At 45.5% G+C, this 26,890-nt stretch overlaps 1 protein-coding gene across 9 annotated transcripts in view; it reads right to left on the reverse strand.

Moving 5' to 3' along the window:
* The window catches only part of TRAPPC9 (trafficking protein particle complex subunit 9), a 729,895-nt gene that overhangs the window by 508,003 nt on the left and 195,002 nt on the right, over positions 1-26,890 (reverse strand). For 7 of the 9 annotated variants that reach the window (XM_063643571.1, XM_055287357.2, XM_055287358.2 and 4 more), the window contains one exon: positions 9,730-9,882. The exons of the other annotated variants lie outside the window; for them this stretch is intronic. In XM_063643571.1, the coding sequence (XP_063499641.1) occupies positions 9,730-9,882 (153 nt within the window). The remainder of the gene's footprint in view (positions 1-9,729; positions 9,883-26,890) is intronic. 9 annotated transcript variants of the gene reach the window in all.

Consider the following 26,890-nt stretch of genomic DNA (forward strand, 5'->3'; position numbering starts at 1 on the left):
TGGGCATATCGGCTGAGGGACTGGTACAAAACTGCTCAAAGCTTAGTGTGCAGAACCCCCCAGAGAATGGGTCAGAAACACAGATCGCAGCCCAGCACCCACAGAAAGGGATGTCGAAGAGCTGGGTGGGCCGAGGAATCTGCGTTTTAGCAGACACTTTGATGCAGGTGGTCCATGGGCCGTGACCTAGAAAAACAAGGGCAAGTTCAAAAGACCAAAGAGAAAGGACACCTGATCCAGAACACAAGGCAGACGATTCACCTCTGATGAGAGGAGGAGCCCATCTTCCTCCACAGCGAAACAGATGGAAAAACAAGTGTATCCCAGAGGAAAAGGGGGAAGCAGAGAAGGTTGCTGCCTGATGGCCTCTGTGGATTTTTGAAAAGAGACCATGTGCTGTGAGGAAGGGATACAAGAGTGGGGGAAAGCCTTAAAAAAAGTGGCATGTTGACAACAGCCAAAACTAGGCACACACTTGCCCCTGTGTTCTGATGAATGAATGTTTAGTGGGAAAGCCCTATGATACAGATAAACATATTTTCCCCATGGTGTTCAAATTCATGAGATAAAATGAACACTACTCACCAAAGTCAACCTGTCCCTTCTCAAGATACAAAAGCAGCAGATGACTTAAAGGACCAGGTTTGCCACCCACTCTCTATTACCCTCCTCTCTAACAAAGACAGGAAGATTCCTTACATGAACTGCTATCATATCCCCATTTTTTAAAAAAGCAAGTCTCCATTTGTCCAACAGAATTGTGACATTCACTTCCCAGCAAACCAGGAGTTTATAGGTACCACAAAGATGGACCTAGAAATACTGTTCTGTTTGTTCCCTAAGGCAGGGGCCCGCAACCCCTGGTACCGGTCTGTGGCCTGTTAGGAACTGAGCCACACAGCAGGAGGTGGGTGGCAGCCTAGCGAGCTTTGCAGCCTGAGCTCCGCCTCCCGTCAGCTCAGCAGCAGCCTCAGGTTCTCACAGGAGTGCAAACTCTATTGTGACCTGTGCATGCCAAGGATCTAGGTTGCACGCTCCTTATGAGAATCTAATGCCTGATGATCTGAGGTGGAAGAGTTTCATCCCAAAACCATCCCCTCGCCACTGTGGTCCACAGAAAAATTGTCTTCCACAAAACAATTTTTTTGGATGGTTTTGGTGCCAAAAAGGTTGGGGACCTCTGCCCAAAGGGAAGGAAGGAGTGGATAACAGCAGGGCAAGCTCCACAGCAGGGAGGGCCCCTGGTGCTGCTGTGTGAGACCTTGGACAAATCATTCCACCTTCCTGGGACTCAGGTTCCTGTTCTGTAAACCAAATTGATTAGCTGACATCTACCGTCTCGTCTCATTCTGTGATACTAGGGATCACTATTTTCCATACTGAGATTGAAGTGCCACAGTTAATTATCATGTCTAACAGAAACTGTCAGCAGGGAAAGTTGACATTTCTCTTACAAAACCAAAAGCCAAAAAGTACACAGAGAAAGAAAACCAAATTAAATAATTAATTAATTGAAAAGGAAACCAAAGCAGGTGATGCTTTCATCCCACTGTCAAGAAACGGCAACCCGAAGGCAGTTGTCATGTGAGGCATCAATCCCAATAAAATCAAAACACTAATTTATCAATCTTCCCGACAGCTCCCTGTGCTCAAACACATCCCTCAGACAAAGAGGGCACATGCAACAGCCTGGCTCGATCTTCTGGATAATTCCTTCATGAAAACCTTCTTGGATGAAATAATTTTTCAATCTCATCCGATGAGAAAGCTGTCTGTTATGCAAAAGTATTATTACTAAGGTGTTTCCAATTTCCCTTTTTTTTTTTTTTGAGACAGCCTGTCACCAGGCTGGAGTGTGATGGCATGATCTCGGCTCACTGCAATCTCTGCTTTCCGGGTTCAAGCTATTATCCTGCCTCAGCCTCCCAAGTACCTGGGATTAAGGTGCACGCCACCACACCAAGCTAATTTTTGTATTTTTAGTAGAGATGAGGTTTCACCACGTTGGCCAGGATGGTCTCGATCTCCTGACCCCATGATCCACCCGCTTCAGCCTCCCAAAGTGCTGGGATTACAGGCATGAGCCACCACGCCCGGCCTCTTCTTTTAAAAAACACTTTATTGTGAAATACAACACTGATTGACAAAACCACCAAAAATAAAGGTATCGCTTAATGAATTATTATGAAGCAAACACCCTAGAAAACACCACACAGGTCCAGAAGCAGAATTTTACCAGCTCCCTAGAAGCCCTGGATTTGCCCATCCCAATGCTGACGTCCTCCCTCGCCCAAAGGGCCCACCAACCAGACTTTGTGCTAGTCACTTCCTTGCTTCTCTTTGCCATTTTACCAGCTAAGCATGCAGCAATGAAACTACATTTTAGCTATGTCTATTTTCAAATGTGTCATTTAACTCTCTCTTAAACTACAGATAGGCTTTTCATCTCTTTGTTTTGTGGCGTGTGTGTGTGTGTGTGTGTCTGTAAAATACACATAATTTAAAGTTTGCCATTTCAACCATTTTTAAATGTATGGGGTCAGCAGCATTAAGCACATTCACACTGCTGTACAATTATCACCATCATCCATCTCCAGAACTTCATCCCTTTTTCCCCCTGATAATTTACTTGTTGAGGGAACCAATTCATGGACTGTGGGGTTTCCTGGAGTCTAGACTGCCAACTGCGTCCCCATGGTGTAGTTTAACAAGTTTTTCTGCCCTCTGAAGTCCTGTAAATTAGCAGTTAGAGCTACAGCGCTGATCAGCCTCAGGTGTGATTCTGGGACACTGCTAATTCACAGAAGGTGCTGTGTTCTCCCAGCAGGAGGAACATAATGTGTGGTTGTCTCTTATTTTGTTATGTGGATGCTTACTGTCTCGACTCATTAATCTATTAGGGATGGCAAAATGATGATATTTGAATTCTATCATCCTTTTCTCAATTGTTAGCTCAAATACTTCTATAAAGAGAGACTCCCCTCATCAACTGTTATTAGATCATCCAATCGCACAGTCTACATGAAAAGGCAGAATAAATACTCATTGCTTACCATTTTCAAAATGATAAATCGCTTCCCCATCATTTTCCAAGGGTGAACAATTCTCTCAAGTAGCACTGAGAACTCATGGACTGAAACACAGTTCGCATCTTTACTGATGCTCAAATTGCCAGTGGTCACTTCTTCAGGCGGAGCCTTTCAACACAACCTCAATGCTCTCTAATCGCTCCTTTGCTGCAAGTTTGACAAGATGGTCCAAGATCACCTTCATGCTCTGTTTCCTGCTCCACATCTAGAACTGGTTATTTTTCTCTGAGTGAGAAAGTGCGTTTCAAGACCAGGAGGTGGGCATTAGGAATGCTCACTGCTGCTGGACTGGTCCATTTCTAGACTCGGACACTGTACAAGCCTAGGAGATCGATAGATTTTCAAATAGTTCATGATTTCTTGCTGATATTTTTTATTCAAATTCTAGACTACAAGGTTTTTACTTAACCTCATATCTGACATCAGTTACTTCCTGTCTTCCATATGAGAATCCTAGTTCAAAACCAGATTCAGATGATAGAATGAGATTATCACAGAATTAATCATTTACTTTATCCCACACTGATACCTAGTTTCAGAATATTAGTACTAACACTATCTCTACCAAAACAATTACGGAGAACAGTTTAAAAATTACTTTTGGGGCCGGGCATGGTGGCTCACACTTGTAATCCCAGCACTTTGGGAAGCTGAGGCCGGCGGATCACCTGAGGTCAGGAGTTTTGAGACCAGCCTGGCCAACATGGTGAAACCCCGTCTCTCCTAAAAATACAAAAATTACCCAGGTGTGGTGGCATACACATATAGTTCCAGCTACTTGGGAGGCTGAGGCAGGAGAATCACTTGAACCCGGGAAGAGGAGGTGGCAGTGAGCTGAGATCGTGCCACTGCACTCTAGCCTGGGTGATAGAGCCAGAATTTGTCTCAAAAAAAAAAATTACTTTTGCATATGACCTCCCATGCTCCCCCTATCTTTTAAATTATTGTGATGGATACCATAAGAGCAGATTACCATGACATACCATCTTCTCCCTTTGAATGCTCATTTGGTCTTAGCTATACAAGCAACGATATGTTTAATGCTCACCACAAGTCCTTATGACAACATCTCTCTAGTTATTTTGGCTGTCCTTCCCTAGTAGAATCCTCAAGAAATCATGAGAATTTAATTCGTCCGGTCTTGCATGTTGACAACAATTTGTCTAAGCCCTGTATACCTAAAAGTTAGTGTGGCTGTGCCTACAAATCTCCGGCTCAAATTTTCATTACATAAATATCTAGACATAGTCTAGATACATGCTATTCTATTGGCTTCTGGAAAACTGCTGCTGTCAAAAAGTCCAATGATAATCTGATTTTCTTTATTTCATAAATCCTTGCTATTTGGGTCTGAAAGCCCAAAAGACTTTCTTTAAGTCCAGTAATATAACTAGAATATGTCCCGGTCATTCTAGGTCAAGATTCTCACGTATACAGTGTACCCATTCATGAAATAGTTTCAAGGTTTTTTTTTTTTAATTACAGAAAGTTTTCTGTGAATTATAGTTTTTAACATGTTGTGGTTCCACTGTCTCCATTTCCTTCTCTGGTGTCTCATAGCAGATATTTGTATGTATATATGTATGCATGCATGCATATATGTTAGATCTTCTTTGCCTAGCTTCTAAGTGTGTCACTTTCTCTTTAATCGTCTTTCTCTCAATTCTTTTTTCTCCTCTCTTTTCATCTTCTGCTTCCCTTAGTGTATCTGGCAGGTATATGTAACTCACTAGAAACTACACTACTGAAAAAAGAAAAAAAAATTTCTTCTATTTCAAATTCTTTCCTGAGTTATATCCGTCTCATTTCTGAGTTTTTCTCACTCAGATTTATGTTATTCTTTTGTACTTCTTCTTCATGTCTTTTAGCTCATTATGGGTTTTTGTAATTTTTATCAGCTTTTGAGCATGTTCTTCTATGTTATCTCGCTGCTTATGTTTTCACTAGAATCACTCTGCATAGAGTTTGGCCATGATCCTTTTCTGTTGGCCATCTTTACAGGAAACTAGTTTTCATGAATGTTTAGGAGAAATGATTCAGGACAGCTCTTCTAATTCTAGTAAATCTGCACACTGTATTCTGCGTTTTGGGTGGTACTCAAGAATATAACAAATTACTTTCTAGACCACTTCACTCTGTTCTCCTCCCCCAGTTTCAGCCCGATCTTCTCTTTCCTTGCTTCTGCTATCTCACCTCTGGTCCTAGCAGCTTCTCCACAGGTGAGGCTTTGTTCTAGAGGAATTATTTGCACTCATCTGCTATTGGAACATACAAACTCCTCCACATTTCAGCTGTTGTTCTCAACTTGGCCCACTGAGCTGTCCAATGAGTACCTGCTGGCTGTTTGGGGATTCCTGGGTGTGTGTGTTTCGGCTTCCTCTTGTGCAGACGGTGAAACTGTGTCATTATTAGTGGTTTGTCTGCATCTACTTATATTTTGGGGTCCATGGGGATATTCTGGTATCTGGTTTTGCTGTATATTTTTGCCTATGGGTATTTGGTTTTTCTATTCTAATTGTTCAGTCTATTTGACTGAATAGTTCATATATTCAAAACCTATGACAGTTTGCCACCATCTTCCAAGACTTATAATTTTAAACATAAAATTCCAAGAAATCAGAGATTTCAAGTATTATAAGGAAAAGTTGACTTCTCTTACCCTAGGCTAGTTATATGAAGAAGATAGATATCTGCCAAGAATTTGAAGATAAGGGAAATAATTTGCTTTCTGATGTTTCATTTAGAAACAATTTCTAAAATTCACTTAGAAATCAAAATAATATATCAAAACAGTGCTCTACAAAATCTTTTTCTTATTTTTTATTTTGAAAAATATCAAGCCTACATGAAAGTTATAAGAAGAGAAATGAAGATCCATATCTCTTTATCTACAGCCAACTTTTTTTTTATAATTTCAACTTTTATTTTAGAGTTAGGGGGTACATGTTCAGGTTTGTTACATGAGTATACTGTGTGATGCTGAGGTTTGGGAAATGAATGATTCTGTCATCCTGACAGTGAGCGTGGTACCCAACAACTGGTTTTTCCCTCCTTGCCCCCCTCACTCCCTGCCTTCTCGAGTAGTCCCCTGTGTCTGTTGTTGCCACCTTTATGTCCATGAGGACTCAATGCATACCTCCCACTTATATGTGAGAACATGCCATATTTGCTTTTCTATTCCTGCGTTCATTTGTTTAGGATAATGGCTTCCAGATGCATCTATGTTGCTGCAAAGGCCATGATTTCATTCTGTTCCATGGCTGCATAGTATTCCAGGGTGTATATGTACCACATTTTCTTTATCCAATTCACTACTGATGGCCACTTAGGTCAATTCCATGTATTTGGTATTGTAAATAGTTAAAGCCACTAATTTTTAATAATTTGACATTTTTACTTTATTTCTCTCTAGATTCACATTCACATTGTATTTTTTTCCTTCACCCTATTAAAGTAAGTGCAGGCAAATCATCTTTCACTTTTTTTTTTGAGATGGAGTCTCCCTCTGTCACCCAGGCTGGAGTGCAGTGGCTCGATCTCGGCTCACGGCAAGCTCCGCCTCCCGGGTTCATGCCATTCTCCCACCTCAGCCTCCCGAGTAGCTGGGACTACAGGCACCCGCCACTACGCCCGGCTAATTTTTGTTTTTGTATTTTTAGTAGAGACAGGGTTTCACCATGTTAGCCAGGATGGTCTCAATCTCCTGACCTCGTGATCTGCCCGCCTCGGCCTCCCAAAGTGCTGGGATTACAGGCGTGAGCCACCGCGCCCGGCCTGATCTTTCACTCTTAAATCCTTCTGCATTTATTTCCTAAGACCAAGAATTTTCTGCTATAATTTCAATTTCATTATCATACTCAATATATTTGTCATTGATACAATAATATTATCTTATAATATTCAATTTCTTCAATTGTCCCAAAACAAAGTCTTCTTTTTTAAATCCAGGATACAATTAAGGATGATGCACAGCATTTAATTGTTATATCGCTTCAATCTCCTTTAATCTAGAACATTCTTCCCACCTGCTTTTATAAAATGGGAATTACAACATTTACTTTATAGAGTTTTTACAAAGATTAAATAGAAATAATGCCAGAAAAAAAGTGGCTAGCCCAGTCTTTACACACAACATGTGATAATGTTCAATAAACATTAATTCTCTTCCAGCTGTCTATGGCCCACACTGAATCCAGGATTCTGGTTTGTGCAACAGCTATCCAGGTTGCTGTGAATTTTTTAAGCAGCATTTAACTTCAGTAACCATAATTAATGCAAGTCCATGCCTGAGAACCAAATTGGGTCCACATGTGGTCCCCCGTTAGATGTCTCTGAGACTGTTAGACTGCGAGCTACAGAGGGTCGTCTCCCACTTCCCAGAGGCCAGAAATGAGCCTCTGCCACTGAGTTCACAGCCACTTCACATAAGGGCGCAGTGATGGTCTCGTGCTTCCTCAGACTGAACTACACGTAACAAGGCATCCATGGACCAAGCTCTGGGAGGTTCTTTGTGCCTACCTTTTCCTCCATAAAACTTGACCTGGTTTCCTCTGTAAGACTTACCTTAGAGATTTGCTGTCTCTTTCTGCCACATACTATGTAAACAACCATCCAGAGCTTCTATTAACTGTTATTAATAAAGGGGGCATCTCATGAGTAACCACTATGTGCCATGACCAGCAATCAGGCCAGCCTCACATTTACAAGCCACTTGGTGACCATAACTCGAGGTCTGATTTGGTTTTGTTTTAAAAGATAGAAGAAGGTATTCCCAGACTACAAGTCCCAAATTGCAATTTTGCTCAATTTTTCTCTCTGACCTTAGAAGGGCAGAGAGACTGCCCTAGTCCCCTCTATAACAAAAGGCAGAAGCACAATAATAACAGGACAAAATAGGTCTGCACTGAACATGTAAATTCAAACAACCAAACACAAAAAGCCAAGCCTTCCACTTGGAAGCCTTCCACACTGTTCCTCAGGAATGAGACGACCCTGGCAGGCCATGGGAGAAGCCACGGTCACCATTCCCTCACTGCTAGCCTGGAGTCCACGTGCCAAGACATAGCCCTGGGGTAATATCCAGTCCCAAGTGTTCCGGGGCAGGTGCTGGGCACCATTTATTCTGCCAAACCCCCTTCTTGGGAAAAAGAATTCAGAACCTATGTAACCCTCTGTCTACTGATTAAAAAGAAAAAATGCAGTTCAGTGGGATAAAGCCGTTTACAAACCAACCAAAAAATCCATGTCATCAGACATTTTTAAGTCTTGGTATAATTTTAAATCCTCTTGACTTTTTTCATTTTCCAATGTGTCCAACCCTAAATCTGTTTTTCTACCTTTGTTAATAATATAAAAAGAATATTTTACCAAGTACCAGCACTATACAAGAAGCTCATGCTGACTATTTGAACTGCAGAGGGTGCAGACAGCCAACTCTATGGAGGGCGTCTGTTAGGGACTGAGCTGCGTCCCCCTTTCCCAGCTGCATCTACCGAAGGCCTAACCCCCAATGGGACAGCTTTAGGAGGTGGGGCCTTTGGGAGGTAATTAGGTTTAGATGAAGCAATGGAGGTGGAGCCCCCTGTATGAGATGAGTACCCTTGTAAGAAGGGGTGGACACCAGAGCTCCCCTTCTCCTCCACGTGGGGACGCAGCACGAAGGTGGCCACCTGCAAGCCAGGAAAAGGGCCCTCCCTCACCAGAAAATCACCACGGCTGACACACTGATCTCAGACTCCCAGTCTCCAGAGCTATGAGGAAATAAATCTTGGTTGTTTAAGCTGTTCTGTCTGTGGTATTTTGTTAGGGGAGCCTGAGTTGACTGAAAGACTCCACACTGCCTCCAAATGAATGCTTCATAATTTGGCATAATTAATTTATGAAATCTTTTTTTTTTTTTTTTTTTTGAGATGGAGTCTCAACTGTGTTGCCCAGGCTGGAGTGCAGTGGCATGATCTCGACTCACTGCAACCTCCGCCTCCCAGGTTCAAGCGATTCTCCTGCCTTGGCCTCCCAAGTAGCTGGGATTACAGGTATGCACCACCATGCCCAACTAATTTTTATATTTTTAATAGAGACAGGATTTCACCATGTTGTCCAGGCTGGTCTCAAACTCCTGGCCTCAGGTGATCCGCCCACCCTGGCCTCCCAAAGTGCTGAGATTATAGGTATGAGCCACCATACCCAGCCAATCTATGAAATCTTATCTCTAATCAGTCCTAACGTTACAACAAATATAAATTTCCATTTCTTCCACATTCCACCTCCTTATGGATATCATCAGACTTTGAAGGAAAACTTTATCATCACAGCTAATTAGATGTCTAAAGAATCACAGCAGTTATACTTGAAAAAATGCAGTAATTCCTACATTCCACTAATTTAGAATGACCTGCTGGTAAATGAGTACAAAATAATAAAGAGTGAGAATTAAATCATTTAGATAAAAAGTACTTTTATTACTTTCAGACACATACAGTAACTCACTCTGTTAACAAAGTGCCCAGGAGATGTCTCAGGCAGCTTGAGTTAATGAATGACAAGTGAGTTACAAACAGCAAACAGCAGGCATCAAGGGATAGGGGTTGCTACACAGTATCTAGGACCCTGACGTGCTAATTAAAATTAGGAAAGCGCTTACCATCACTGAGATCCTGCAGGAGATTCTCCTGGCAGGAGAAATCCAGCTTCACTTTGATGTTGATTGTGAACGTGGCCACCTTCCCAGGCTGCAAAGGGAACTGGGCAAGGGTTTCCTCTAGCTTCCAGCTCAAGAAGTCGCCATACAATTTTTCTATAATAATGACAATGACAGTGATGAGGATGCTGTAACTGAGGCAGTATGGGACTTGCCAATCCCCTAGAAATTTCTGATGCATTCTCAAAAGCCAAGGAAAAAGAAGAGCTTTTAAAATGTGTAAGATCCAAGTGACAAGAACATTCCAGAACCAAGAAGTGTTGCAAGGCAATCACCCCGTTTATGAACGAGGCACAGGGAGGAGGAGGAACGGCTCATCTCTAGAGGCACCGAGCTCAAGCCAAGCCATCTTGACGCCTTAGTAAGCAACTCCTTCTCATTGACCAAATAAATGCTGTTTTGCTCTTATAAACTAAATCAGAGTTAAACTAAATTTCTCCACAATGAATATTTTCTGTATTATATCCCCTTAAAGAGAAACAGATCCAAGTGCAGTAGGGAAAGTATATATTTAATATGAGACACCTCTTCACAAAAAGAGAATACAAAATCAAAACCCAAGCAGGACGCTGTGGCTCACACTTATAATTCCAGTACTCTGAGAGGCTGAGGCGGGGTGAATCACTTGAGGCCAGGAGTTCGAGACCAGCCTGGACAACATGGTGAAACCCCGTCTCTACAAAAAATACAAAATTTAGCCAGTGTGGCAGCACACTTCTGTAATCCCAGCTACTCGGGAGGCCGAGGCAGGAGAATGGCTTGAACCCGGGAGGTGGAGGTTGCAATGAGCCAAGATCATGCCACTGCGCTCAAGCCTGGGCAACAGAGTGAGACTGCATCTCAAAAAGAAAAAAAAAAATCAAATCACAGAATTAAGGACAGCACCTTGGGAAGGGCCTCTGGGGAGAGGTGTTTCCCTGGCTTTCTTGCAAATACACTGTGGTCTTTAATAAAAAGTCTTGAATGTTAGAGTCACATGGCCTTGATTTTGGTGCCTTTTTGACACTGACTAACTCGAGTGCCATGGAGAATAATGATCCCTTGCAGTCAAGGTTTCTTCGTGTGGAAAATGGGGATAACAATTACTGCACCGCAGGGTTATTTTACAGATTCAATAAAGTACTATCTGTAAAAGCACCAAGAAGACCACAAGCACTGTAAGAACCTCAGGCAACACGGGAGGAAGGGGGACAGGAAGGGGACACAGGGAGGCCACTGCTGGTGCCCCCTGAAGTAGCTGTGTCTCTCCATGGCTCCAGTTCCTAAAACCCAGGCACAGTATGACATGCTGCCTTGACATCCAACGAAACTGGGGGGGCCCCAAATGGCCTCACCACAAGTCCCCTCCTGACTCTGCTCCTGCGGATACAGGGTCCCTCAGCCAGGCAGGCTTCCTAGGCACGGAAAGCAGGTGCAGCCCTGTGTATCCTGAGCAGTGGGTGTCAGTTCCCTGCCAGCCTGGGAGGGACTGAAATAAGCCAGTCACATCCTCCCTGGGGAGCCGGGGGCAGCCCTCCCTCTCCATACCCCAAAGCCCACCTCCCCCAGCCCCTGGGCAGCTGCTCTGTTCCTGAGTGCAGCCCCATGTGGCCCTAAGTGGCATAGTATCCTCCTTCCCCAGCTGTGAATGTCTGTGACCAATGAACTGCTGGCAGGTGCACATGTCCTGTGTCACGTGCTAGGTGTCTGGCTGTCCCCACATGGTAGAGCAAGAAACCCTCCTGACCAACACAGAGGACAGGAAGCCATGAGCACGGGGCCCTCCTCCTCCCAGGAAGGGCCCAGCTTCCAGGCTCTGCAAAGGTCCTCCTCCTGGTGCCTCTCCAGCCTAGGAGGCAGGAGCGACTTGCTGTTTTCCCAGCATCCCCTTTCTGGGAACCAGTTCTCTATGCTGAATGTCTTCAGTCTGAATAAGGAGACGGTTTTAGAGAGATGAAGTAACTTATCCATGGTCACAAACTATGGAATCGGTCTAGAATCCCAGATCCAAATGATTCCAAAGTCACATTCACCTCCCGCATGAAGATATTTCATGGTGAAGTTCAAATATAAAGTCTTGGTCGGAGGACCCAGAAATGAACCTCACAGGAGCTCAGTGGAAGATGGAGAGCTTGACCAAAATCCCCATGAAAGAAAAAAGATACATGGTGTGCTAACTCCAGAACACGAGGACAAACTGAGCTGCAAAATAAGCAGGCATATTCCTGGCCAGAGGTGTGCTCGACCATGGCACGGTCCCGCAGAACTGGCCAAGCTCCCTCTGGAGCACGCCTGACAGACGGCGTTTATGTCTCCATGTTTCCTTAAAGAAGGATACTAACACAGAGAGACAGATCCAGGGGACAGCGTCCTTGAAAACTGTTTAGAAACCACATCACACTCATTTATTTACTTAGTCATTCACAGAACACCTCAAATGTGCCAGACACTCCACGTGTTACCTCATTTAATCCTCCCAACAACCAGTGAAATCATGGAAGGAGGTTAGCATATGTAACAGGTCATTCAGCTGTCAGTGGAAGACTTGGCATATTATAGATGTTCAATAAATATTAGCTGCCCTTCAGCATCACTCAGTCCACCACCTTAGATGGTGTTCAGATGCTCTGCAAACTGATACTATCACAGTATTTTAGAATGATCTGGGAAAAGACAGACGGCTGGGAAAAGGATGATGGAATTGTTGAGCGGGCTGGTTCCTGGAAAGTCAACTTTAATGACAGTCTGAAGAATGAATCCCTACGTTCAGATGGTTTCGAGAAGGTGTGGGCCGGGTGCAGTGACTCACGCCTGTAATCCCAGCACTTTGGGAGGCCAAGGTGGGCGGACCACCTGAGGCCAGGCATTCGAGGCCAGCCTGGGCAACAGGGCGAAACCCCGTCTCTACTGAAAATACAAAAATTAGCTGGACATGGTGGCACACACCTGTAGTCCCAGCTATTCAGGAGCCCAAGGCGTGAGAGTCACTTGAACCAGGGAGGTGGAGGTTGCAGTGAGCCAAGGTCATGCCACTACACTCCAGCCTGGGCAATAAAGCGAGACTCCGTCCCAAAAACAGAAGAAGCTGTGGCTGTTGGATGAGATTCTTACAGGAATTTAGTGAAAGGGAAATGGAGAATTGGAGGGAAATATTATCCAAAATTCAAAGTGGGAGATGGAATGGGTCAACAAGAATCACCTAAAGTAGAAGAAAGTGCATCGTATCTGATTATAGCCACTCTAATTACAGGACACACATCTAAACACTTCAGTCAAGCTTTGGGGGCAAAGGGTACAAAACGCTGGTAGCATTGGTATTTCATGATGACAACAGGCCACTGAATTCTCTGTCTGGAAACCCACTTCAACACACAACATTTGGCCCTTGGCTGCTCAGGGAAATGTGTGGATACTCACATATGTGATTTATCCTTTAGACGGTAAGTCACTCAATCAGAGAAAGAACAAAGATCTGTCTCCAAACGGGAAAAGAACTTCAAAGCCATCTTACAGGTGAGAAAGCAGAAGGAAAAGGAGAGTCTGACACAAAATCATATCATCAGTTGGGTCGCAGCTTTCTTCCCACTCCTTCAGAAGGGCTCTGACGACACCTTGGCTCATTAGTAAGGAAGGTAACTGACTTTCTTCCTTCCCACCTGCTCTCTCAGGCCATGCCAGTTCTCTGCCTACTCGATGTGACCTCCTCCACGCAAGACCCCCGGGCAGGCCCACCTGCTTCCGCTTGGTTGCCACTCTATGTGTATTCTGAGAATCTACCTCCCGCAAGACACTGGAGTTCCTTTCCACTGTGGTCTTCTGTAGGTGCTGACACGTCTGTGGGCAGCTGCAGAAGCTGTGGTTAAACACAACTGAAACTACAGGCCTGGGTTCAAACCCCAGATCCCCACCTTCCTAGCTTGCCATTGGCTGTGTTACTTTCCTGGGGTCTCAGCTTCCCCTTCTTTTACAAGTAAAGCAGGGAGAAATACCAGTACCTACTTTCTAGGGCTGCTGTGAGGGTTAGCGGGTTTAAAATACACAGAGTACTTAGGACAGGGCACGGTGCCCAGTGAGTCTCAGTTAAGTGTTTGTTCTTATAATTATTCAGGTTTGGCAAGAACACCACCAATGATGGGGGCTCGTAGCCTTCCATGCCTCCTACTTCCTGCTACTTCCATTACGGGACAGTCCCAATAAGTGTTCAGGTGTCTGAGCTCTCCCTCTGTGCCAGGCACTGTCTGAAGTTCAAATGCTAAGGCCAGAGGAGGCATGAGTATCAGCCATAGTGCAGAGTAGTTAGCTTACAGCATACCCTTAGCTCCTCCCAAAATCTCCATATGCCAGCATTATCCACATCACACGAATGAGCAAACTAGAGTTCAGAGAGATCAAGCAGCTTTCCTAAGGGTACAAAGCTAGCATGTCCCAGAGTCAAGGAGTGAACCCTGGCCCTCACACGCATTCACCGTGCCTCTGCCCTCTGGCAGCTCAGAACGCAATTGCTGCCTCTTCTCCATGCAGCAGTGCTCGCGCCGGCCCGGGCCTCTTCTGCGCTGAGCCAACCTGTCCACCTTCCTTCTACTTCTCCTCCAGTGGCACTCGGAGGTGCCATCCTGACGACACTACTTTAGACTCACCTTGGTTTGAAAAGAAGCCTCCCCAAACAGAGCCAAGGAGTGGGAAAAAGGACCCCGTGCCATGCAAGCGTACAGGGGAGGGAGGAAAGAAGCACACGTCCTTTCAGAAGTTGACATCTGGTGACACCTCCAATAGACTCCTAGCACTGGGGGTCCCTGAATATGCCGAATGCTTTCTCAAGTCCAGAACTCTGCCCCATCATGTGCCCCCTATTGAAAATGTCTTCCCCTGCCTTCTCTGCCTGGCTGGATTTTCTAGAGCTTTTTAATACCCAGGTCCAGGGTATCTACTCAGATATGCAACCATCCCAGCCCTGGCTCTCAGGCTGAAGGCCCTCCTGCCATACCTGCAAACACCTGCACATGCCTCCAGGACAGGCTCCAGCACTCTGCACCCAACTGTGTGAGCTGATCTTTCCATTTGTAGCTCTCACTGGGTTGTGCATGTGAGGAGAACTGCATCATTGTCCTTTGGCAAAGTAAGTAGTCATTCTTCAGATAAATATTTATTCAATGTCTCCTGTGTGTCAAGCTCTGTAGCAGGCACAAAAAAAACACATCAGTGGGCAAACAGGCCAGTGACCACTCTCCCAGGGCTCATGGTCTGACAGAGGAGACAGAAATTAGGCAGGAAACTAGACACAAGACAACAAAGTGTGTCATGACCGGGTCAGTCTGTCTTGGGTATGCGACAGCACATGACAGACAAGTCTGGAGGGCCAGGGAAACTCCCCGGAGAGACCACCATTCAGACATGGCCTGAGGGAGCAGGAGGGCTTGGGCAGGTTCAAAAGAGGGAGGGTGACCTTGTGCAACTAATTCTGGACTTGTTCTCCACGTTCACACGCTCCCTGGCACAAGTAATGGACTTGACAGTTCAAAACTCCTCACACACACAGCTGTTGCCATCTTCTTCCTCTATAATAATCTATAGAACATAAAGATTTTAGATGTTTGCTGATAATTCTTTTGTTCTTGGAGCACATGGCACTAACCTAGTCTGGAAACACAATTAAATTTTATAAATTTTCCTGATCTCTCACCTAAACTGCAGTCCAGAAATTCAAGCCGCCTGCTAGATACATTTTCTAGGGGTTTTGCCAGCACCTGACCCCAAAATGGAAGCTATCGCTTTCCCTTCCAAACCATTTACAGCACCGAGATCCTCCTGATGACCCAGGAACTTACCTTATATAGATATGTGCCCAGTAGATTCATAAATGGCATTTTGTCTTTCTCTTTCAATCCAGTCAATCAATTCAGGATGGAATGGGATAAGAGAGGCCACGCCACATGAAACCAGTGCAGAAAACCAATGGGGCCTGCTTTCTGGGGGCCAGGGCCCAAGGCCTCAAGAACATCAGAAGTGTGTGCCAAATTCTTTAAACAGCCTATCCCAGGGCTGCAGGGGTCCTGGCCAACCTTCCCATGAACCGCCAATACAGCTGAGATACTGAGGCCCTGTAAGAGCCTCCCCTCCCAAGTGTCCTGTCAGACCATTTCTGAGACACGGGCCCCAAGAACCAGCTAGCTACCCCTTTGGGTCCTGCCCTGTGGCAGCTCAGCCCACCCTGCGGAGGAAGCAGCAAAGGGCTCTCAGGCTCATCTCCGGCTGCACTGGCACATAACAGCAATGTCATGGGATGGGCACCCAGGAATTCCCTCTCACAGCTGCTCTCCTTCCCCGCCCTTCACCCCGTGCCCTAGTTACCTGCCTGCACACACCACTCCCTCTGCCAGGAATGCCCCGCTCACTTTCTCAAATACAGAAACTCTATGCATCCTCAACAACCCAACTTGGAAGCTCCTTTCCTGTGATGCCTTCCCATCCCACATCACTGCTCTGGGCTCCAACACACACGCCTCTAGCGGAACACCATCCAGGTACCAAGCAGCTCATTCTTCTACCAAATGATCAAAAACAGAAGGCAGGGACCAGACCTTGCCTTTGAACCTCACCACCTTGGGAGGGAGGGTGTGTGCTAGTTACAAACCCCAGCTTCAGGACAAAAGGCCCTGGGTTCACATCCTGGCTCCGGCCGACTATCCTTCGGTAAGTTGCCAAAGTTCTGTGTATCTTAGTTTACTCATCTATAAAATGGGTTGTCATGCAGAATCAACAAGTTCACAGAAGTCAAATGCTTACAATAGTGCCCAGCTTAGAATAAGTACTCAACCAATGCTAGTTATTCCTCCCACTCCTCAAGCCCCAGTTTCCTTCTCCTAACTGGACAATCTTCACAACCCTTTATCAGAGCTGTGTGAACGAAGTGATTCCTGCAGAGTGTCTAACCCTGTCCCTGGCATTCAGTGAATGCACGTTAGGGTTAGCTGCCATCAGCGCCCCTTCCCATGCAATGGCTCACAGGGCCTGGCTCCCAGCAGGCACTCAACAGTGCGTGAGGCTGAACACACACATGTGCCCAGACATCACGCTTAGAACAGATGGAAAAGAGCTATGTGAAAAAAGCAGAATAGCACAGTGAATATACGATTAATTCCAATTACATGAAAACACTGACATCGAAAAAGAAAACAAAGACATGCCTATCTGCTCTTATTGGTTGTCCTTGAGTCATGAGATCACGGGTAGTTTCAAATTGTTTTATGTTTTTTTTGAATTTTTGACAATAAGTATACATTACGCTTTTATAAACAAACATATACACACTCACACCTATATACACACATGCACGGACATAAAACCATGCTAACATTTCACTCGAGTCAAAGCTCACCACCCTACCCCCACCCTCCAATTTAGTACAGAGAGAAGCCCCACGGATCTGGCCTGCAAATCCACATGCAAGACTGACCTTGCTAAGGCCCATGGCTCGAGAGTGAAGTGGGTTCTGAGCCAATGGTGATGCTTTCTATGGTGTCCTACAAGAGGGCCAGGGAATCATGTGAACTGGTGAGAAGCACAACAATCAAATGGGGCATGTGTATCACTGCTGAAGTCCCCAGACTCAACTCTGCCAGCTGAATAAACTTCTCTGAGGTGGTGGATGAACTCTGCTGCAGCCATGCGAATTGGCAGGCGATCAAATGCCTAGAAAAAATTTGCCCAGGCTAATGAAAACCACTAGTCCAAACTAATTAGGTAAGTTCTACCTCTCCTTTCTACTACCTGTGCTAATGTGGCAAGGAAGGGCCACTCCAGAGGAAGGAGAAAGGAGAACACAAGACAATAATTGAAATAACCATCTATTAAGTCCTATCTTTTAACTTCACATTAGAGCTACATTGTCCACATGTGTACTAAAGAGGCAGCTAAAAGTCAAAGAGTTTAAGCAACTTACTCAAAGCCCAACAGCTAATAAGTAACAGAACCAAGAGTCAGATCCAGCACTGGCAAAGACCAATCTGCCTCTCACCCCTTATCTGAAGCCATGAACCCAACCAGCATCATCACCAGGTCGAAAGCACACACAAGGAGAGGCTCACGAAGGTGAGGGGAGAGGGTGCTTTAAAAAGATATGGCAGGAAAAAAATATAATGGCCAAGCACATGAGCTCTAGGGTGAGACACACATGAATCTGGGTCCTAACACTGCCATCTTACCAGCTCTTTGAACACGGGCAGTCACATGCCCTCTGTCATCCCAAGACGCCCTGTCAGTACATGAAGACCATGTTAGAGGTGATGTGGAGACAGAATGAGACAGCGTAAAGGCTTTCTGCGGCATCTGGCCCACAGGACCTGCCTAGGTCATGTGCATGAAAGTCCTCTGTCTGCTCTGCAGCGCTGTGATGAGACTTGGTTTTTACATTCTATTGCTGCCCATTTCATTCATTCAATGGACATTTACTGCACAGCCTTAAAATATCCTCAAGGCAGGCACTATGCTAGGTTCTGGGGACAGAGATAAAAAAGATGCAGCCCCTGCCCTCTGGGGAGGTTGTCTCTGATTATAGGAAGAAATGGTATCGGGGCTACAGGAGAAGCCCCCAAAAGCTGGGACCAGATGAGAGATGAGGCTTCTCTCAATCTAAAAATTTCTGTAAAGTTTACAATACCATTACACACAGAACAGGTTCAACAACTGCTTGCTGAATTAATTGCCCAAGCCGGGGTAGCCTATAACTGAAATAAGACTTGCTGTCCTAGTAGCTGGAAGTAACAGGTGAACCTGCTAGGGTCCCAGACCTCTGTAAAATATCTCATTCTTTCAGCTATCAGTCTAGTGTATCAGGAGTGTACAACTAAATTCAAAAACTATAATTACAGCACTATTCTTGCCCTTTGGGATGGCTTTTCACTTCTTAAACGTGCTTCAACTGAGAGATGAACCCTGTCAAAATGCACTGTGCATGCCCACCCACCAGGCTTCCCCATGGTCATGGCTGCAGGATGCATCAGACACCCAGATAAGGAGGACTGGCTTGTAATGGAGACATGAAACCAAAGAAATACCACCTGCCAAACACAACCCGGAAGGAAGAGAAGGGGGAGGAGACAAACATTTAGCATGCTAGTTACTGTTACTTAAATCACCATCACCAGCCATCTAACCTCTACGGAGTACTCCCATAAAACAGGTACTAAGACCTGTATGTCTATTGTCTCATTAAATCCACACACGGATTCTCTGAATAGGTCCTGCTATCACACCCATTTTAGGGAAGCTGCTCAGGCCATGCAGAAGTGGGTATAGCCAGGATTCAACACTCTGCTCTACAACCCACCCCTTAATAAGTTCACTGGCTTAATCCTAAAAGCCTGTGAAATCGTGCTGTAGTTCCATTTTAAGAAGTGCACTTTTTTCCTCATTTTTTTTACAGAGACATGACATACCAAAGACCCCAAACAACTAACTGGGAGTATGATTTTCAGGAGCTCCCAAGTGGCAGGCCAGACATCTTCATCCCCTCAGCCCTCCCTGCGTTATTTATTTCCCATCCACGCTCCCGTGGCGCTGAACATGACAGGTCTCACAGAACTGTTAAAAGGCATTTCACTTTGTCTTAAGATCAGCTTGTTTTGTAAACTTCTCCAGCGTGACCCTAGAAATGTGTAAAATGCTGAACCGTACCAGAAAGCCGCTGCAATCGTGTATATGAGGGGGCAGGAAGTTGAATGACTTTTAGTCATTCAGGAATTTCAATGTCTTTCTAGGAGACACACCAGTAAATCCATTCACTGTGATTAGTCAACATGCAGTAGAAATAATACAGGATGTGCAGCTGGAATTCAGTTCAATTCAGTGCACACGTCTGCCTCCTACATGGAGCCGTGAGCTCCTCAGGACCGGGTTCATGCATTATTCATGTGCCTGCATGGTGACTGGCATGTCAATGTGATGTAAATGTTTGATTGTTGAATAATACAAAGCCAAGTGAGGTAAGTGTTATTGTAACAGAATATAAGCAAGGCAATGGACGGTAGAAGTGGCTTAATTAATTCTACTTGAAGGGCTCGGGAAAGCTTTCAGGAGGTGGCAGTGGACGGAACTGCAAATGAAGGATAGACTTTGGAATGCACAGAGGACATCTGGGAGTGAGCAAAGTTCCAAATATATAAAAGTGTGTTCAAAGACAGCTGGAGCACAAGGGCTGTGGCGGAACATTCTGCACTCCCCAGGGCAGAGCCCTCAGTCGCATTCACCTGGGTGTCCCCAGTGCCCGACACGATGGCTACCACATAGGAAGTGCTCAGTACAGGCTGCTGAGGAGTCCAGCAAAGGCAAGAGCAGCTGGCAGCCATAAAGTCAGACAGGTGAGCACCAGAGGGAGCAACCACTCCAAAAAAGAGCAGAGAGGACCATCCCTCTGCTCCCCCACCCTGCCCACTGCTTTCACGGAACACCTTGCACCTGTTCACCATTGAGCCTCCCATTACTCTCAGAGCTCCAGGAGGACAGGGATAACTGTGGTCCTGCTCCCCAAGGCGCAATACCTGAAGCACAGTGGGTACTGGGGAAGTGTGCAAGAAAGAAAGGGAAGGAAAAAGGTGGGCAGCCAGCCAAGGGATGGATTTCACTGAATGCGGGGCTAAGAAACTAGGGATAGGAAAATAATTTCAACATGTTTTAGAAAGGTGACAAATGAGTTGACATTTTTATAAGATGACAATGGCAGCAGCATCAAAGATAATAGCACCTTACAGGAGGAACTAGGATTTACCAAGCCCTAACTAATGCCAGGTACTGTATTAAGTGCCTTACATGTAGTATAACAACCAGAAGAGCTATGGAGTGCCAGCTGCACTAGGAGGGGACAATGGTCACAGACACAAGTAACTTGGTCCAGGTCACCCAGCCAGTAGGTAGCAAAGCCAGGACTCTAACAAAAGTCTGTCTGATCCTAAATATTGTAACGTTGACCATCATAAGTAAGTTGAAAATTGAGGGAGCCCTGACCTAGGGGCTTCCGACTAGTCTGCTGGCCTGGCTACCCGGAGCCGGCTGCCGCAGCTGTCCTCAGCTCCATCTCTACCTCTGTCCACGCCCAGATATGCAAGTGGGACTTGGTGTGAAAACTGAAGCAGAGATCGGAGGAACTGAATCCTTTCCCCCGCTCCCCAAGACGCTCCACTCTATGACAATATGAAGAAGTAGAAGCCACTTTTCTCCAAGACTGATTTCTAAAATTTTGCCCTGCCTTGCCATAATTATTTTTAAGAAAAGAATTATATAAAAATCGCCTAACAAAAGCACCTCGGAAACAGATCAGACCAGAAAGTTAGAAAGCCCAGCAGGGTAGGAGCTGTCATATGGCACTTCAGCCAGCTCATTACCGAACCCCTCGGGTCCTGAGAATTGCACGGGTAACAGGTTTCCCTTTGTCAGCAGGAGCCAATCGTCTCCTCCCTGTCAGCGCCGCCCATGGCCTCCCAAGGAGCTTCTCACACTCTTGCTTTCCCGGCTTCCTTCCCTGTATTATGAGCAGGCTTATGCTGACTCTACTAAGTGGCTTCTAGTTTGGATTTGCTATGGTTTTAATGAAAGTATACCTTTATTCACCCCGGGAATTGTTACATTTCACCATCCCAGAAAGTCTGAGAACAAGGGGAAAGCTAAGACAGTTTCTGAATCATCCTAGAAAAAAAAAAAAAAGTTGGGGGGGAAGGAGAGAGAGAGAGAGGAGGGGGAGGTGGCGAGAGAGAGAGAGAGATGAAGCCAGCAAATGTAGACAAAGGCACCTGTCTTCCTCAAACGGGGCATGCATTTGCTTATTTGAGTCAGCCTTAACAATTTGGATGTTCTGGTTTTCCAGGCCCTGGCAGACCAAGGAAGCCAAACCATCAGTCCTGGGACTGCAACTAAACAGCTACTCCTACCCCACCCACCCTGTGCTAAGCACTGTGTTAGGTCCTCCAGAGACAGGAACATGTGTTCCGGGATGACCACGTGAGAGAGGGACTGGATCCTGGTAAGTACCCAGATGAGAACACCAAGCCTCCAGCAGTCAGTCAACTTGCTCAAGACAAGTCACACAGCTAAATAATACGAGACGTCAAAACCCATGTTCCTGTCATCACGCCAGCTGAACAGAGACTGTGCCGGACAACCCGCAGCGACAGAGGCAACGAGCAACAGCAACACCCACGAAAGGGAGAGGAAAACCACACAGAAACCAGGAGGGCAACAGGCCAGCCTGTTCCACATACACAGAAGAACAGAGTGCAAGAAGAGATTCGACGCTGCCACCCCAGGCCGTGCCCAGGTCAGTAACTGAAGAATGTTCAAAGTCCCACCTTCAGAATCCTACTATTTCCAAGCATAAGGTATGCTCAGAAGATGTCTAACCACACCGCTTATTTGTGTATTAAGTTCTGTAGCTTAAGAGTGACGTATTCAAATAACAAGCAAATCCACACACATGGGAACAGCTTATTACCCTCTGATGCCAAACAACCAAGGTATTCACAGCTAAGAAATAAGAGAGGAAATTCACAGTGCAGAGATGATTTTTCTATAGCCACAGCACTGTGGAAAGCTGAATAGCTTGGTCGTCCGATTTAATATGTGTTTGCACCTTAAAAGTGGGCCTTTCTGTTTTCCCCCTTCCTTCCTGTGGCACAGAACCGGGTGTCTGAAGGGGCTCTGCAGAATCCTACACAGTAATATGCTGCAGGAATAATAAGAGAGCCATCAATTGACAGTGGGATATCTGTCACCAATTTTTTTCCCCTGTGAAATTTCATTTCAGAAATAATAGTCATTATTTAAATGCTAGCATTTAGGTAAGGGCTATCAAGTGAGATTGGTTACTTTATGTTGATAATAACAGAGGCATTACTGCCGCTGTGAACCTGAGACATGTAAGAAGCCATTAATATTAGCTTCTAACTCCAGGGATGCTGTGGTACAACATTCATGAGAAAAGCAATAAAGAGAATCTCGCCTCAAAACATTTATGGATTTTTAATTATAACAATATGGAGCCATCATTATTTGTTAAAATATTAAACAGAAGAATGAAGAAATTAAGCGGTGTGTATGTGCATTTACGTATACAGGTATGTATATGTTTCTATTTGTATCACACTCACATACACATATCTTTGAACATTTGTGGAAAAGCTAATATAGTAAATGTTTCTTAATTTGAGCTTTATTACAATGAAATCTACGACTAAGCAAAAGCAAGAGTTCACCTCTTTCACAATCTACACATAAAAACTTGCTTACAAGTGGCCAGGCATGGTGGGTTACGCCTGTAATACAGGACTTTGGGAGGCTGAGGCGGACAGAGTATTTGGGCTTAGGAGTTCAAGACCAGCCTGGCCAACATGGTGAAACTCTGCCTCTACTAAAAATACAAAAGAAAAAAATTAGCCGGGCATGGTGGCTCTCACTTGGAGTCCCAGCTACTCGGAAGGCTAAGGCAGGAGAATCGCTTAAACCTGGGAGGTGGAGGTTGCAGTGAGCTGAGGTTGTACCACTGCACTCCAGCCTGGGAGACAGAGTGAAACTCTAAGAAGACAAAAAAAAAAAAAAAAAAAAAAACTGCTTACACGTGAATTCAAATTAGAAGAATTACATGACATTGCTAGACCCTCCTTGTCCAGAAATGGGGTGGGTTATAAACACTCATCTCTGTGGCCGGGTGCAGTGGCTCATGCCTGTAATCCCAGCACTTTGGGAGGCCGAGGCGGGTGGATTACGAGGTCAGGAGACAGAGACCATCCTGGCTAACACGGTGAAACCCCGTCTCTACTAAAAAATACAAAAAAATTATTGTGGGTGTGGTGGCGGGTGCCTGTAGTCCCAGCTACTCGGGAGGCTGAGGCAGGAGAATGGCGTGAACCCGGGAGGCAAAGCTTGCAGTGAGCCGAGATCGCGCCACTGCACTCCAGCCTGGGCGACAGAGCGAGACTCCGTCCCAACAACAACGACAAAAAAAACCCACTCATCTCTGTGTTAGGAATTTGTGAACACAGGGACACACTCACCCCATAAAAGCCCCAGTGACAGTCTAGACTCATGAGAGGCCCACAAAGGTCTGTCTGACCCTTAATATCATGGATCCTTACCATAAACTTAAAATGCAGGGGATTTTAAAGGGAGTCTGTAATAGTAAGAATTAAAATAAGTCAGGAAAGCAAAGAAGATGAGAGGAGAAAACAAAGCAAGAACTTCTTTATCTGAAGATTGCTGTCTGAAGAAAAAGCAGTTTATTCAGAGGGAGTGAAGATGTGTGCAGAGACTAGAGGGGGCCCCTCATGGGACTCTTGGTGCCTCCCAGGTGTCAGGGATGGAAGGAAAAGGAAAAGGGGAAGGACAATTCGTAGGGTCCGCAGGCAGGCTCCTGCAGGCACCAGGCACCGGCATGCAAATGTGGTCTGCAGAAACGATGCACACACCAAGAACAACTGCTATCTATAAAGCAGACAAGCTCAACGTTGTCCCAAGAGCTTTCCCCATCCTGCGTTAACATTTCACGCTCACGACAACCCTATGCAGCTGGTAAGAGTGTCAATACTACGTAAGCACCTACTATGCGGCAAGCATTGCTCTTAGTTCTCAGCTGCTAAGGATGCAGCAGTGAAATAAACAGACCACCACCACTGCCCACCCAAAAACACCTCTTCTTACACTTGGTGTGATTATTTCATCAGAAAAAACTACATAAAGTACCACTCACCTGGTATGTGGAGAGCACTAAGGGTAAAAGCTATTCTTTTGGGGGGTGATTGTTGTTGTTGTTGTTGTTGTTGTTTGAGATGGAGTCTCACTCTGTCACCCAGGATGCAGTGCAATGGCACCATCTCGGCTCACCACAACCTCTGCCTCCTGGGTTCAAGCGATTCTCCTGCCTCAGCCTCTCAAGTAGCTGGGATTACAGGTGCCCACTACCACGCACAGCTAATTTTTGTATTTTTTAGTAGAGATGGGGTTTCACCATATTGGCCAGGCTGGTCTTGAACTCCTGGCCTTGTGATCCACCTGCCTCGGCCTCCCAAAGTGCTGGAATTACAGGCGTGAGCCACCACACCCAGCTGAGTAAAAGCAATTCTTAGTACTGAGATATAAAATAACTCTATCATAGTACAAAGAGAATCATATGGGAACCCAAAGAAGCGGGTGTTTCATCCAGTGTAGCAAAATTTTATACAGCAGACATTTTAGAGACAGTTAAAGAAGCTAAGCTCAATGGGCTTAGAATAAAGATAATGCTAAAATAAAAATCAATCCACAACCAAGTCCTATGCTGTCTCCTATAGTTAACATCCACAACCAAATCCTATGCTGTCTCTGCTCCGCCTCCCTCACCCTCCCCACCACCAGTGGCTTCTGCTCATACTCCCATGTCCTCAGAGCAAGTCCTCTGTTCATTCATGCTGGCAGCTTTCAGTGCTGTAGGACTAAAGTGACAGGAATTACTCCCTTTGTGTATTTTGGAAACAGATGGTTTGTTTTCATTAATGTAATTCCACATGTAAATGTACTGCAGCTTGGAACAAGAATTAAAAAAGAATGATAGCTTTCATTTTTCACGTGTAACCCTGTTGTTTTGAAAATGGGCCTGCCATGCTGTCTATTTACGTTTGTCATGATTACAGGTAAAGTCACAAGAGCTGGGAAGGAGGAGGCCTTTGTTCTTGTGCCGGCTCCTCGTGCAGCTGACCTGTGACCTGAGGCTGGCCACCCACCTCTTCTGCTTTCACTTTCCCTGTGCATAAAGCCAGGGTGGCCCTATGTGCCCTGCGCATCCTCAGACTGACTGGGGACCCGACTGGAGAGAACCACAGAAAACCACACGATAACAAAGACAGGCGAGGCGTAGGCAAGGCATGACAGGCGACTACGCTTGAGGGCTGGGGAGAGAAGACGACCATGTTGACGGTCTCGGCATGAACCACCGCCAAAAGCATCTCCTTTGGAATTCTGTCCCGCTGCCACAGTGCTCCCCACCTTCTACATCATCACTAGGAAGTGCTCACTAGGCCGACCAGGTAAATGGAGAGAGTCGCTTGCCCCAGGGCTGGGGCAGGGATTGGCTGGGAAGGAACATGTGGGAATTTTCTGGGGTGGTGGAAACGTTCTATATCCTGATAAGGGTTTGCGTTAGACAAATCTATGTGTTTCTAAACCTCAATAAATGGTACATAAGATTTGCACATGTCACTGTACATGTATTTTACCAAAAAAAAGTGAACTCTAGTTAATGGTACATGTGCTACAGCATTTAGGGGTAAAATATACTGAAAACTGCAACTTAAACTGCATTAAAAAAATAAGATGGATTTGGCCGGCTGCGGCGGCTCATGCCTGTAATCCCAGCACTTTGGGAGGCCGAGGCAGGCAGATCACGAGGTCAGGAGATCAAGACCATCCTGGCTAAAACGGTGAAACCCTGTCTCTACTAAAAATACAAAAAATTAGCCAGGCGTGGTGGCGGGCACCTGGAGTCCCAGCTACTCTGGAGACTGAAGCAGGAGAATGGCATGAACCCGGGAGGCAGAGTTTGCAGTGAGCCAAGATCGCACCATTGCACTCCGGCCTGGGTGACAGAGCAAGACTCTGTCTCAAAAAATAAAATAAATAAATAAATAAGATGGATTAAAGGATGGATAGGAGGCTGGATAGATATGTAATAAAGCAAATATAACAAAATGTTCATTACAGAACCTGGATGGTTTGTATGTAAGTGTTTGCTGTAAAATTCTTTCAACTCTTCTGCATGGTTCAGTATTTTTATAATAAAAGTTTGAAGACGGAAATGATGGTTGATACAGAATAAGTTCCAGATGAAGTCCGAGGCATAAGGAACACCAAGCATGGTTGGGCACGGTCGCTCATGCCTGTAATCCCAGCACTTTGGAAGGCCAAGGTGGATGGATCACTTGAGGTCAGGAGTTCAAGACCAGCCTGGCCAACTTGGTGAAAGTACATCTCTACTAAAAATACAAAAAATTAGCCAGGCACGGTGGCAGGCACCTGTAATCCCAGTTACTCGGGAGGCTGAGGCAGGAGAATCGCTTGAACCTGGGAGGCGGAGGTTGCAGCAAGCCAAGACCGTGCCACTGCACTCCAGCCT

The sequence above is a fragment of the Symphalangus syndactylus genome, chromosome 7 (genome assembly GCF_028878055.3).
Source record: "Symphalangus syndactylus isolate Jambi chromosome 7, NHGRI_mSymSyn1-v2.1_pri, whole genome shotgun sequence".
NCBI lineage: Eukaryota > Metazoa > Chordata > Mammalia > Primates > Hylobatidae > Symphalangus > Symphalangus syndactylus.